Here is a 14,811-nt window from a genome sequence, read left to right as displayed (position 1 = left end):
CTTGAGTCATATCTTTTTAATGATGTATTAGTTTGTCAAGGTAATAACATTACATCTAATAGTCCGTCAAAATGTGCAAAGCTTATTACAATCACTGCTTATGGCAGAGCTGACACCTAGCATCGCTACAGGCTATCCTCCTTGGTTAAGAAAAAAAAACATTTCAAGGGCCCTTCGGTAATTGCACTCTTTTACGAGTGGACCATTTATGCATATTTTCATAAATAACATTTATGACCTAAAAAACAGTCAAATAGCAAATGTTTAGTTTAGCAACTTACATCTTATCTAGCACTTGACCGACCGTAAACTGAAGCGCGTCGAGTCGCTCTGCTAAAATTTGCGCTGTGAACATAAAGCCCGCCTACTTTGATTTGATTGGTCATCTCAAATATTCTGACATTGACGAGCAGTGATAGACCAATGAGGCTCAGATGAACACACACACACACACACACACACACACACACACACACACACACACACACACACACGCTTGGCGCCGCTGCTGAAGAACGCGCTGATAACAAGATTGAAGCGAACACGAAGGCTTATCACATATTTAAAGATGGAAAGGGAGAAAACAGGACAGAGTAACACGGCGAATATCGCTCATATATATTTTTTTGACGACGTAGTTAAGGCGGCAGGTGTGTGTTGCTTAGGCGGCCGCCTTAGTTTCAAAGTGCTGCGGGAAACCCTGAGGATGTTTAGTTCCGAGGCATGCAAGAACCAGCGATGATTGGTGTCAGTAGCATCCAAGCTTTGGTTGAGAAGATTGAAGATTGATCAGTGAATAAGGACTTACATTTTGGTCCGTTCCTCACACAAAGCTATCATGCAAAATTTAGTTTTCAAAATGTACACTTTTTTCCAGAATTCTTCAGCTGCTTTGTTGAACCTAATAATCAGTTTTCATTGAGCAGAAATTTGAATGCATAGTCAAACTTTGGGGTGCAAGAGAGAAAGGAATATGATATAAATAGGGGTCCCATGGCCTCAGAAGTGGTCCATCTTCAATGAAGCTTTGGACAGCTGTAATGGACTGACAAGTGAAGTCTGCATGAAAACTCAGCATGACACTTCAACATTACTGGCAGCCGTTCTGTTAGGTTAAACTCGGGTTCACAGATGTAATCAGTCTTTGTAGAGATGTTTGGAATGCGAACAGGAAGGGGGTTGAGCCCTCACTCTTGAGTGGGACATGAGTCGTTTCCAGCATGAGGGGAAATGGTCCTGTAAATGGATCGCTCTGTGCAGCACTTCAAGTTATGCTTTGTGCTCCCAGAGTGAGTACACATACAGACCATCATGGAGTTTTGGTTCATTTCCCAGGGAAATGTATTCCACCACATCATTTGACAAAATGGTGCATTTTCCTTACAATCAAGTTTATTTTTATTTTGAAGCCTAGCGCTGTCAGTGGTCTTGAAGCACCTACTCCCTTTCCTGTCCTTGGTTTTTGTGCTCACTTGTTTACTCTTATATCTCTTTGCATGAGGACATGTCCCTACCAAAAGTAATGTTTGCACCCAAAAAAGGAAAGTTCTGTCTCACCCTCATGTTGTTCCAAACCCCTGTAACTTTCTTTTCATCTTAGGAACAAAACAGGAGAAATCTTGAAAAATGTACTATTTGCGATTTTATGCTAGAGCTGTCATTTTGTGCTTCCTATTTAATATGGTTAAAAAAATAAACAATTTATTTCTGTTTCTTTATTTTGCTCTAGCTTCTGTACTACTACAGCTACTTTTGGAACTTGGCAGTGTGATACTTGTTGGCCTTCGTATGATGAATCGATTCTGTTCCTCATATGGTAGTCACTTTGATTAGCAAATGCCTACTAAATTAATAAATGTAAATATTTCTGTTGAAGTGCTCTGATAGCTTGTGTGAGGAACAAAGCAAAATGTAAGCAGTTTTTGAGAGCCTTAAAGGGATAGTTCACGCAAAAATGAAAAGTTTCTCATCATTTACTAACCCTCATGCCATTCCAAATGACTTTCTTCTGCTGAACACAAATGAAGATTTTTAGAAGAATATGTCAGATCTGTTGGTCCTCACAATGCGGTGAATGGGTACCAACATTTTGAACCGTGAATGTAGTCCATAAGACTCCAGTGGTTAAATCCATATCTTCAGAAGCAATATGATATGTGTGGGTAAAAACAATGTATTTAAGTATTTTTTTTACTATCAATAACCACTTTCACATACTTCACTTTTGTTTTTGGCCTACTGCCACCTACTGGAAAGGGAGGAGAATTTATAGTAAAAAGAATTACTTATATAATTTTGACTGTTTGAGCTGAGATTTTCTTCCAAAAATCTTTCTTTGTGTTAAGCAGGACAGAACCGGTTTTTGGATTAACTATTCCTTTAAACTTTGTTGTTGTCATTGTCTGTTAGCTTGTGTCTTGGTGTCTGTGGCTGTGCATGAGAATCATCAACGTTCGAGTGTGTGGTGCATTGTGTCTCATGATTCTGATTAATGTTTAAATACATTCATTAGATGTAGTTACAATGTATGTATAAAATGTAATTCATTAGATGCAGTTACAACCCATAAATATACAGATGGACTAGGAAAATACATCAACTGCAGAATTAGGCATTGCTGTGAACTGGATATGTGTACCTGTTTAGTATAATTGATTTTACATTTTCTATACCAATATTAAAAGCAAATCTGCACTCTTTTTTTCCCTCTCTCTTTAAGGAACATTTAATTGCACATTTCCTGCACTTGGCATTGTGCCTTTTACGGGCTGTATGAAATGGAGTTATGCTGCTGACAGCTGCTCAGCTCAATGAAATTAACAAAAATGTAAATCTCACAGATGCCCTCAACCTATTCAAAACGTTTTCCTTCTAAGCAAACACTCCACAGCCAAACTTTTAAGGAAAGACTTTGAGATATTTTTTTTCTTTCGGTGAACTGCAGTGGTAAGAAAACAGTGACTTTCCCATAAATGGTCATGTGGAGTGAATGAGTGGGGATTTTAGTCATGATTTATTCCTTGACTTCTCACCTTGTGACGGGGAGCTATTTCCATTCTTATCTCAATGCTCTCACACACATAAAAATGACCCGCACAATTGGTGTTTCTTTAACTTTGGGAGGTTTTGTCCCTGTTGACTTTTACAAATAATTGTAAAATAAACCTCCTTAAAACAAACTTATCACACTCTCACTACTGTAATTTGTCTAGTAACAAAGTCAGCTGTATATATTCATGAATCGCTGGAGAAGTCTGTCATTTATGTAATTTTTCTGAACCAACAAATGTAATTTGCATGGACATCTAAAATTTTGTTTTTAGTTTGATGCCATTCTGTGGAGCCTCCAATGCGTGGGTGTCCCTGTTAATACTAAATGTTGTAGTAAAGTGTTTAACAAACATATCCATTGCGCAATGTCCAATGTATCCATCGTATCCAAGGCATGTATCCAATGTCCAATGTATCATTGTAGTGATGGTTTTCTTGTTTTAGTTCTTCTGATTAATCTTCTGCTTCTTCATCTTGTCATTATTCAGTTTTTTTTTGGTGGATGGCAAAACAAAATTAACGTGCATTACTGCCTTGAATGGTTGTGACATTTCGAAAAAGAGCTTTAAGCTGCTCAGCTCTGGCCTGTTGAAATTCTATTGTTATAGCGCTCCTTAGTGGTTTAGAGCTGCTTATGATCACTAACCATGGCAGTACAAGGCCTGTTCTGGTTGAGGACTATCTGTACTTAAAATTATTTTTAAAAGTAATGATTAAACAATGCATATATGTTTTGGTACAATTGATGAATAATAATGGTTTGTTTATTTTTTACACTTTGTTTTGGAATGGAATAAACATTTCTATGAAGGGTTTAAGATTACAATTTTGGGTCAAATCATTAGTAAGCAATGATGAAGACATGAGAAAAAAATGTAAGACATATTTTTTTCTTTTATTTGACCTTCCTATAACAAAAGGGAAAAAGGTTAGTCTGAAATCAGTTAGTTTTAATAAAATCAACCCCAGGGGCATACAAGTGCCTGTAGTGAAAGAAAGCCAATATGCAGATAAAAACAGTGACATATGATATTATGTATCCCTCTTGAATATCAAAAGAAAATATTGTGTAAATGTACTTTGGCTTTTTGCATGCAGTTTAGAATTGGGCTGTTATAAGACATGGTTAAAGCTCAATAAAGACTTTATGGGGGTTTGAAAAACAGCCCCTTAGTTCCAGACGAGAGAGATTTCAACGGATTAGCTGTGAACAAGATAAGTCATTGTGTGCATTATTATGCCTCCATTATGTAAACATGGCCTGAAACATTACAGTGGGAATCAGGTATTTGGCAGCTGCTTGCTATTTTGATTTGACTATGCAGACCCGAGCCGTTTTCCACTTTTAGCAGCTGTAACATGTTTAAACTCTTTTGGTAATGGGATCTGAAGATGAATGTTCCCTCTGGGCTCCTGCTTAGCTTTGCCACTGGCCAACTGCCAACCCTCAGCTAGCAGAGTTTTCCTGCACAGCCCCTGTCTAAGCATGCTCAGTACGGCCCAGCTCTGAGAGCCACAAACGTCTCGCATTGAGTAAACACACGGTTACAAACTAGCGGAGATGAATTCCTCTTGAGATGCCGCCAGATCTTATTAAACAAGGATGGAGGGAGAATATAAAGAGAATTGGAGGATGCTGGGAGTGACTGTAGTGATATGAAAAGGGGGGAAAAAACAACAGCAAAAAGTCCAGAATAATTGTGATAGAGCAGTCTGTTGTATTTTGCACTCTTTGTCATATTAATCACTGGTTCTGTCTGCTGCCCTTTTTTCTGCATTTGTAGATCATGAAACAAGATGTGAAATGTATTTTGATTATGGCTGTCATGTCACGCTAGATATTTATAATTCTGCATGTCTCCAACAGTTCCCACATGCACTCATTAATCACATTGAATCGCATTTAAAAAACATCAAACTACAAGAGAAGAAAGGCAGATCATATTGCTGTGTGCCCTTTACCGAACTACTGCGCCTCTATATCAGGAGAATTCTCTAAAAATGCAATAAACTCAAATAAATCACAATGTCATACTGTCCTCCAGTCAAAGATTGCATTTGTCTTTTGCTGTTTTCAAAGCACAAGAACGATAAAATACATAAAACATCAATTGCCTACCAAATGTGCTAAAAAAAAAGCTTAGTGTCATGAGACCTCTTAATAATTCATACAAGATGGCAAAACTGTAAGATATTGTACAACTTGGCTCTTATGAAAAGGTATGACTTTTAGACCAGCCAGTCAACAAACAGAATATCAAATAAATTCCAACACTTGATTTTGAGAAAGAAATGTCTGTGAACAAATGTGGTTGCTCATTCCATATTTATTTAAGCAATACAAATGACTTATATATGTCAGTAACTTGTAAAACTCTTCCTTCATTTTGTTCCAAACCCCAATGTTTTCTTTCTTTCATGGTGCACACAAGTTATTTACCTATTAATATCTTGGGTAAGGTAAAGGGTTTGGGTTAGGAGCTACACATTATGGATTGGTTTACTGTAGGTTTGGGTTCGGGGTTAAACTTGGGAAAGATCTTAATAACATCACTCATTGGTTTTGTTTATTTGTCTCTATCAGATTCATATAAGCCAATAAATTCTCACGATTTCGCCATCTCTCAAATTGCAGGGCTGTTTCTGAGCCCTAAGCGAAATCATACTTAGATTTCATGGTGCCCTCACAGATGTGCAAGTTGCCCATGCCATGACACACCCCTTGCCCATACAGGACCTTGCACATTTGGACCTGATGCTGATAACAGCTTGGACGGTCCATTTCCTCTTTGGCGCGAGAACACAATGGCTGTTTTTCAAAAACTATTTGAAATGTGGACTCATCGGACCAAAACACACGGTTCCACTATTCTACTCTCACTCTTAAATGAGACCGAGCCCGGAGAAGTCGGCAGCGCTTCTGGACGGTGTTGATGTAGGGCTTCTGCTTTGCATAGTATAGTCTTAACTTGCGCTTGTTGATGGAGTGGCGAATGGTGTTGACTAACAAAGGTTTAAAGTAATTCCAAGCCCATGTTCATGATATCCATTACAAATGAATTGTGTTTTTTTAAGACAGGGATCAGAGATCATGCGCATTCTGAAGTGGTTTTCGTCTTGCCCTTTATGCACAGAGATTTGACAAGATTCCTTAAAACTTTCAAATATATTAAGCACTGTAGAGGGTGAAATGACTCAAATCCTTCCAATTTGTCTTTTGGAAACATTGTTCTCAAAGTGCTGGATTATTTTCTGATGTATCTGTTGGCAAATTCACAAATCTCGACCGATCCTTGCTCTCAATGGACTAAGCTGTTTTGGAGGCTCCTTAGATTCTTTGACATGATTGCATAACCTGTTTAACATCTCCTGTTTCACAGCGCCTTGCTATTTAAATTGTCAAATTGTTATTAGCCTTAAATTGCCCCTCTCAAATTTTTGGAGCGTGTTGCAATCAACTGATTTGAAATTACTGTACATTTTCAAAAAACTATGAAATTCTCAAGGTAAAACATCATATAATGTGTAGTTGTAGTGCTTTCAATATAGCAAAAGGTGAATATAATTTACAAATCACTACTTTTTGTTTTTATTAGCATTTTTTATACTCAACTTTTTTGGAATTTGGGATGTAAAACGACACTCATTTTGTGTTGGTCAAATCAGTAGACTAGTTATTAAGCTGAAGTATGTAACATTTTCTGCATTAAAATACTTTCTCCTATCCTAGCTTAATATGCAGAGATGTCAATAAGTAAGCCTTTCATAGGTTAATTTTCTCATAAACTGAAAATTACTCTGTTCTGTCTTTGATTTGAGCGACCTGCTTAGACCCCACCTAACAACGTTACTCAACCAATGGTGTGATTTGGGGTTGGTAATATCTCTTTGTTTGAAAGGGAGGGGGGTGTATTCAGAAAGCTGTTTTGAAAACAAACAGTTTGGTAGCGCTAATGCCGCAAAAATTATATACTTCAGCTTTTATTGATTTGTTGTTTTTTTTCCAGCAAGGAGCCTCAAAAATATGCCAAAATATGAATTTATTATTATTAAAGTGGCTCAAGAGCAAGCTGATTTATTTTCTATCTGCATAGCAGACAGCATGCTTAATAAATAATAGGTATCTACATCGCAACGTGTTCAATCTTTGATGAACTACAATAATACTTTTGAATCCACAAATTGCATTGCTTTTGTTTATTTATAAAAATGTATAATTATTTCAGAAATAAAGGCATTTTCAATATACTAGCACTTGGCCGTGCACTCATATTGGCTTTTATCATGTCATGCATGAGTCATAGCCACAGTTTGTAGATAACATATAACAGGAAACAATGCTATCAGTTATTATTATTATCAGTTGAGGAAGGAAGACAGGACTGTGTAAGCTAATCGAAGTTCAAACAGATGATGACTCAACCTTATTCCACTAACCTGTATCACTTCCTGCTTTTCCTCAGGCTCATCCTGCCCTATGAGAGATTTACTAAAGGAGAGGAGGATAAACCGCTTCCTCTCACCAAACCTCGCAAACAGGAGAGCAGCGCCCAGGATGGGGCTGTCAAAGCAAAGGTGACAACCATGAAGCGCCATAAGGATGAACAAAACCCAAGGTCTCGGACCGAAAAGGACGCCACCACTAAAGTCTTGGAGCTGGTCAGTCTTTGATTATTTAATTCAGCCTGTTTCACAGTAGCATCAGGCTGGGTGCCTTTCCTCAACATAAAAGCTTTCAGAAACATGAAAAAATAGTGCTGTCAGAAGCAGCTGGTTTTAACATAATTATTTGTGTTAAATTGGAACCTCTGACCACTGCACTACAGCATGGAAATCAAATCGCACTGCAGGCGATTTATACCCTATGCCTGATTCTGTTATTTTTAGTGAATCTGTAGACTGGAGCACACAAGGTTCCCCAGCCCCCTGATCCTTCTTTCATAAAATCCCTCTGATTTTTGTTCACAAATCAATTTGACGAAGGTGAATTGTGAGGCAAATCATAACAGAGTTCCTTTTATTGACGAGACCTTTTGTGCACAAAGCAGCTGTGGTGGAAATGTTTCCTATCACATCTGAGAAACCAATATGCAGTGGGCCAATGCATGCCGTAGTTTTGTTCTTATAAAAATTGCAGGCTTCTTTTTATCCCTAAAAGCCAATAAATCCATGGTGATTGGCAAATGTTTCTCCAGTTCAGCATAAATATAAAAAAAGGAGACCACGGCTGTGGAAGAGAATGAGAATTGAGTTATTATTTTCACATGAATAAGCAAATGATTAGAGAGAGGATGAAAGGGCTGTTTGAAAATTTCTTGCAAACTGTCAAATTTAGACACATTTCAAAACCGTTATACGGCAAGTATTCATTTCTACCGCACATTAAATAAGTAATAAGTTGTGGTGTGGAAACAAAAAGGCCTATTGTATGTTCTTGTCCAGAGGCATGCCTAGCTCATCTGTCTGGTATGTTGTGTAATTTGAAAGGCCTCTCCAGATAATTGATTGTACATTGCTCAAGGCAGAAAATGAAAATGGAATTCTCTTTTCAAGGCAGAGCCGATATGGAAAGACAAGAGTGCTGTATGGAGGAGAAAAATACTTAAAGCTTAGTTAGAGATCTCAGAGAGGAAATTTGGAGTTATAGATGCTAGGAGTATGTCAGTGGAGTATAATCAGGGCATGGACAAATATAGGCTTGCTGCTTTGCTAAGAATCATATCATTGTTAGCACTGTTAAATTAGTCCTTCCTCAGGCACCAAATACAATTATGGCTATTTAATTATACACATCGAGCCATAGGGCAGTCAAACCCCATTACAGCAGGGTAATTTTGCCTCCTAGTGAATAGCTGCTTGTGGCCCCAAAGATGCAATACATAAAGTGACCCCTCAAGTCAAAGGTCCCCAACATCTCTATGCTTTAACACAGTGTGTAACATCTGCATGACTAGCATCAGCAAATGGAATTGCAAAAATAATTATCTTTTTCAAAAAGTTTTCCCAAACACTCCCCTATCCGACCATTGGTCGGCCAAACAAATAGTCCAGCCCCAAAGTTATGCCTTTGGTTTAGCCAGTTTTGCTGTGTCAGTTTGGTGAGATGCTTAAACAAACATAAAATTTTGATAGCGCCACAGAGCCACAATGTTTACACTTTTTGGGGAAATAAACTTTCAAATAGCTTATTAGGATTGCAGATTTTTGCTCTGAAAATAATTTGATTAAATTATGATGTTTTGCAGTATGATGTGATTATTCAATCTGAAATTTGGTCATGATTTGATCATTGCGATAAGATGCATAATTATATGCTAATATTTATATAATTATATAATATAATTATGGTATAGGCAATAATGAATTCATAATTATAAGATTCAAAAATATATGCTGAAAACACCAATGTTACTAGAAGGACAATCATTTACAAATATGATTTAATTTGTCCATGCCGGAGTTGCAATTACGATCTTGATTTGATAGAGGTCAAGAATTGTATTTTGATATAAGTAAGATGTGAACAAAATATTTGGTGTTATTATTATAGTAATTTTAATTGATTCTTAAATTTCAATGCATTTTTACATTCTCATTATAGTTGTCTCTGCATATTAAGCTGGGACAGAAGACAGTATTTTAACATTGAAAAAAGGACACTTTAGCTTTAAATATTTGTCCTCTCAAATAGTGGATAGAAAAGAGATTCATTGTATTCTGAGAAACACGCTGGATGTGTGAACTGCAATATAAAGTAGCATAATTGCACTCATGAAAGTTATAAAATAATAGATCAAGCCAATCACGCTATGTCCATGCCTACAAAAACAAGTTGCAACAAGCTGTTTGTCTATGATGTATGAACATATGATTATTCACGTGACGTTGCACATTCATCTGGGTTGAGTGTGGAAATGGAGTGAAAGGCATGAGCCAGCCTTTTCTTTGACACCAGCTGATGTCAAACATCTGTGCATATCTTCCTCCAGCACTGATAATGAATTGATGGGTGGGGCTTACTTTTGTAACTGCTCTGAAGTTCCGGCAAGCATCTGCTCATTAGAGACATCTGAAGTTTGTCCAAAGTGTAAAACTTGCATCATGCACTGGATCAATGGGTTGGCAGCAGCTGTCTGCTGTTGCTTCCATGCCATCGTGCTGACACTGTTATCTGCTCTCTATTAATCAGAGTGCATTTAGAGGGTCTTGGAAGTTATACATTCAGTCCAAAAAGGAGGCTTTTATGATATATTTAATCTAATTTGTTTTACAAATTTATAAGAGGTATTTGTAAGGGGAAGGCATTTTGGTATCAGGAGTATGGGATTAGTTCACGCAAAATGTACAAAAATTTATTTCTTCTGACTAGCTTAATGGGCCCAGACTACTATAAGCAAAACAGTTGCAGGTTATTACCCTAAAAATGTTAAACGCAATGCTCAGATTTTTAAGCATCCCTACCACCCTGACAGAGCTCAATTAATGGCTAGTTGGGGTGGGCTGTTTGTCTAAACAGTTATATTATTTGCAATTCAAGTTGGGGACTTGTAGCTAATGGGTGGACTTAAATTATCATGAAAATCACTCAATGCTTATCCTTTATCTGTTTGTGACTTTATCAGTAAATATTGTTTCTTCATGTGTGACTGTGTCTGTAGGGAGTGGAGGACAAAGAGGATGAGGAACAACTCCAAGAGAAGCTGTTGGAAAAGCAGGAGAGCCAGCAGATCCAGGCTGTAGCCCAGAATAACATAGATGCAAAGAGTCCTCTTACTGAAGATGAGGGTGTGAAGCTGGTTGTCAAGGAGGAAGAGGAGAAACATGTGCTCCATAGCACATATGAGGGGGCAAATGGGAATGTGCTGTCCTCAATTCCGCTAGATGGTGCACCACTCCAGTCAGAGGATTGTGATGTGTTTCCTGTTGCTGCCATGCCTATGTGTCACACCCACCCTCTTCCCAGGTCTCAGACTCCAGACCAATGGCAGCATGGGATGCTGGAATACAAAGTGCCTATAGCAGCACTTGGAAACATGGAACCATCTGGGCCAAAAGAGAGCCAAAACCAGGTTGGAATGGTGCTGCCCATTCTGAATCAGAAACCCATCACAACTCCAGAAATCCAAACTGAAAGGGAAGAACCCCCTAGAAAGGAAGAAGGATGCTTCAGTTATAATCCACTCCTCTACCCCAGGGGCAATCCTGGCATCATGTCCCCCTTAGCCAAGAAAAAGATGTTGTCTCAAGTCAGTGGCACAGGACTGCATAATAATTACCCATATGGGCCACCACCTCCATTAGTCAGTAGGAGGTTATCATTAGGTGGAACAGAAGGGTCATCTGCTGGACAGCAAATCTCCCAGGCTCCATCTACTACAGAAAAAAACATGGTTATCAAACGGCCATCGGTTATCCAGCATGCTCAGAGCTTCAAGTCCAAGAGTTGTGAGGAAAGGAGGTCTTCAACAGAAGCCTTTCAGAAAGAGGGATGTAAAGAGGGAGAATCACTACCCCAGCCACATCTTAGCCAGATTAGAGAGCCATATCTTATGAGGGCTGATCCCCATCCCAGCATGGAGAAATCTGCTGAGATGCCTCATCCTGGCCAGGCTCCCAGCTTCCTGGGTGACTTTTATTCCTCACCGCACCTACACAGTCTCTGCCGACAAACTGAGCACCACCTGAACAAGGAGCAGATAAGCAAGTATCTTAGCAGGGACACTTACCCTCGGGATTGTGAGACCACACAGGGCTTCCCATCAACCCAGCATCCTGACAACTTTGGGTTAAGTTACTCTGCCCGGCTTAGTCAGAAAGAGAAGGGGTCTCCTTCTGAAAGGGTAGCAGAGGAGCAACCAACTGATCTGAGCCTGCCAAAACCCTCTCCTCAAAAACCCCTTTCCACACTCTCTCTCTGTGGTATCCAACATCCAACAATGCAACAGGATATTAAAAAATCTCCTCTCTACCAAGCAGGCAACACTCAGAGCTCAAATGTAGATTACCATCCCAGGGCCTGCCGGGTTCCTCCCTTGACTGTGTCCACACCTAAAAATGTAGCAGAATCACACCCAAGAATTTTGGAGAAAGCACACAATGGCAGAGGAGATGAGTCCTTGGGCTACAAGATTGAGGAAATGGCTCGGCCTATTCAGAGCACCAAATGCAGTACACAGAATATCTGCACCACACGGCCACTGAAAAGGAACACTGAGGAATTGGAGAATGGACTACCGGAGAAGAAGATCCGGGCTGTGACACCCTTGCACTGCTCTACACAAAGAGATGGCCCAAGGAAAACACGGACACCAGAGGCTGACAGTGAGTCCATGAAGCTGACAGAAACTGCACATGCATTGCACATCAACAACTACACTCCAGAGGGACACAAGTTTCCCTTGCACTCCCACTTGTTCCAAGGGCTGTATCCAGGGACATTTGTATCTCAGGTACAGGACATGTGTGAAAGCATAGGCTCCCATGTCAATCCAAGTTTCTCCCATCCACTGCAGTACTTGAAGAACCAGGCTGTGATATCACCCCTCATGCCCCCCTTCGCCATCCATTCCTTGATGATGCAGAGACAGTTTCTGGCTGCCAACCCAACTCACATGTACAGGCATCAAGTGGGGACATCATACGGGGACCTTCTACACACTGGCCTCTATCCCATGTCGGCTCTTCACCCCCAGCCAGCTTTCAGTCCCCCGGAACTCTCTTCAGTGCACCCCAGCACAAAACTCTCCTAGGTGACTTTAGCTGTAGACCCCCAACCTACGCTTAATAATTCAGACTTGATCCTCCCCAGAAATCCTATTAAGCATGGTCACACTATGTATCAAAGAAGTAGCTATGTTTTATAAATGCTTTAACACGGGAGCCTTTGTTTCTGTAATTTACCTTCTTGCCACTCAAATTTATGATTTGCACATTTGTTTGAACAGGGGCCAACTGGGCTTATTGTGGCTTGTTGTCACCAAACTGTTTGAAGGTGTCAGTTGTCTTGTTAGAAAACATGTTGCCTTGGCACAGGTGCTCAAGTGGAGATGGGCATAATGTCCACAGAGGTGTCCAAAGGAAAGTCGAGTGACAAATCAGTGCAATGCAGGAGTGCTATTTCAGTCAACTTTCAGAACTTTTTCATGTGAAACACTATGATACGATAATGCAAGAGCTGCCTGGTTAGCTGGTTAAATCTTTTAAAATTACTCTTGACTGTGCATTTTGTTGTTGTTATTTTTAATGTAACAGTGAGGTAGTTCTGTGTTTATTTTTCAATCCTATAAGGGTTAAGCAATGAGATATCACATTTGATAAAAATGCAAAAAAGAGACTGGAGTATTGCAGTTTGGTGTGTTACACGGTTACATGTAAATAAAACAAATTAAGCTTTCCTTGAAGGAATCTTGACCGTTAGTGATAAAATGTGATATAGGCTTCACAAGCTTCATGGATGACTGTATGCTGGCTCCCTATCAGCTCTTCTCACATTCAGTCAAACTTGCTCCTGTTCATCAGAGCAATGTGGAATATGTTTGTCAAATGTAGGACTGAGGTGCTTGTACATAATCTTCACAAACTGAACACTCTTTGTATCATGTTCACTTGTTACTGTATTTTTGGACTGCTCTTAACTGTGGGGCTAGAGAGTGATTTTGAATTTTGGACTTGATTGTGAGAGGATAAACAGCAGTGTCTACAGGACTACTTACATGTATATGTCAGAAAATGATTTTGTATTCGCTAGTGTACAGTTGTGATAGCTTACTCAGAGGACTTTTTTATCAGGAGATACAACTGAAATTTGAGGACTACATTTGGGGAAAACACATTTTAGGAGCACTTGCTTAAGCACACACACAGTCTTTCATCTGTTTTTGTTTAAGGATAGCTAACAAAATGTGTTTTATATATTGTTTAAATATTACGTCTGTACTGTAAGTGCTGGCAGCAGTCAAATTTGTATCTGTATTAAATGAAGTGTAACACTTGCCGAAAAAGTTTGTAGTTAAAAAAGGCATGATTTCTTTGCACAAAAGATTTTGGAAACATACCAAGACAATTTGAAAGCAACACAATACTCCTAGGGGTAATCAGTTATGGTTTTTGTTTCTGTTTTTTTTTTCTTTTGATGTATTAGTAGTAGAAACTAAACTTCAAGAAATGTATTACTCCAACAATTTCTGGAGTAGCACTCAAGGTTGCTATGTAACATTTTGTAATGAGTAATAAACAGTTTTATAACTTAAAAGAAAATCAATTTTATCCACATACGTTTTTGCAAAAAATTAATGTTTGAGTGATCTATTCCTTTAAATGAATACAATCTCTAAGCGTACACCTCTGCCCTACTTAGCATGCTTTGTGCCAAAGCTATTGGCTAGAAATAGAAAACACATGTAGACAAATATATGTTTCTATGAATAATACTTCCGTATTAGAAATATGTTGCTTTTTATGCAAAGAAAGAAATGTGTGGCCTATTTGAATGAGTTTATATTTATGAATGTTTATATTTATAGAGGGACCACACAGAGAAACTGACCTCTGGTACAGTACTCAAGCGTGCATTGAAAAGTCACTGTACAAGGACATATATGCACTAGTTTACCCTGTTCATTGTAATTGTTATGAGGAGCACTTAAAGTGTCTCTTTCACTGTAAGATTGTCACAGCCAGCTGTGCATCAGAGGTTAAAGCTCAAATGTCACTGTTTAGACCTGTTTAGAGATGTTGCTTAATATGCTAGATGCCAAAATC

At 38.8% G+C, this 14,811-nt stretch overlaps 1 protein-coding gene across 2 annotated transcripts in view; it reads left to right on the top strand.

Annotated features, from left to right (window-relative positions):
* LOC127626587 (AT-rich interactive domain-containing protein 5B-like) overlaps positions 1–14,281 on the top strand; it is a 184,307-nt gene extending 170,026 nt beyond the window's left edge. For both annotated transcript variants that reach the window (XM_052102484.1, XM_052102485.1), the window contains 2 exons: positions 7,515–7,710; positions 10,710–14,281. In XM_052102484.1, the coding sequence (XP_051958444.1) occupies positions 7,515–7,710; positions 10,710–12,800 (2,287 nt within the window). In that variant the 3' untranslated portion in view covers positions 12,801–14,281. The remainder of the gene's footprint in view (positions 1–7,514; positions 7,711–10,709) is intronic.
* The last annotated feature ends 530 nt before the right edge of the window (positions 14,282–14,811 follow it).

The sequence above is a fragment of the Xyrauchen texanus genome, chromosome 33 (genome assembly GCF_025860055.1).
Source record: "Xyrauchen texanus isolate HMW12.3.18 chromosome 33, RBS_HiC_50CHRs, whole genome shotgun sequence".
Classification (NCBI taxonomy): Eukaryota; Metazoa; Chordata; class Actinopteri; order Cypriniformes; family Catostomidae; genus Xyrauchen; species Xyrauchen texanus.
Note: the sequence above shows the minus strand (reverse complement) of the source record. Positions and strands in the feature narration are given on the sequence as shown.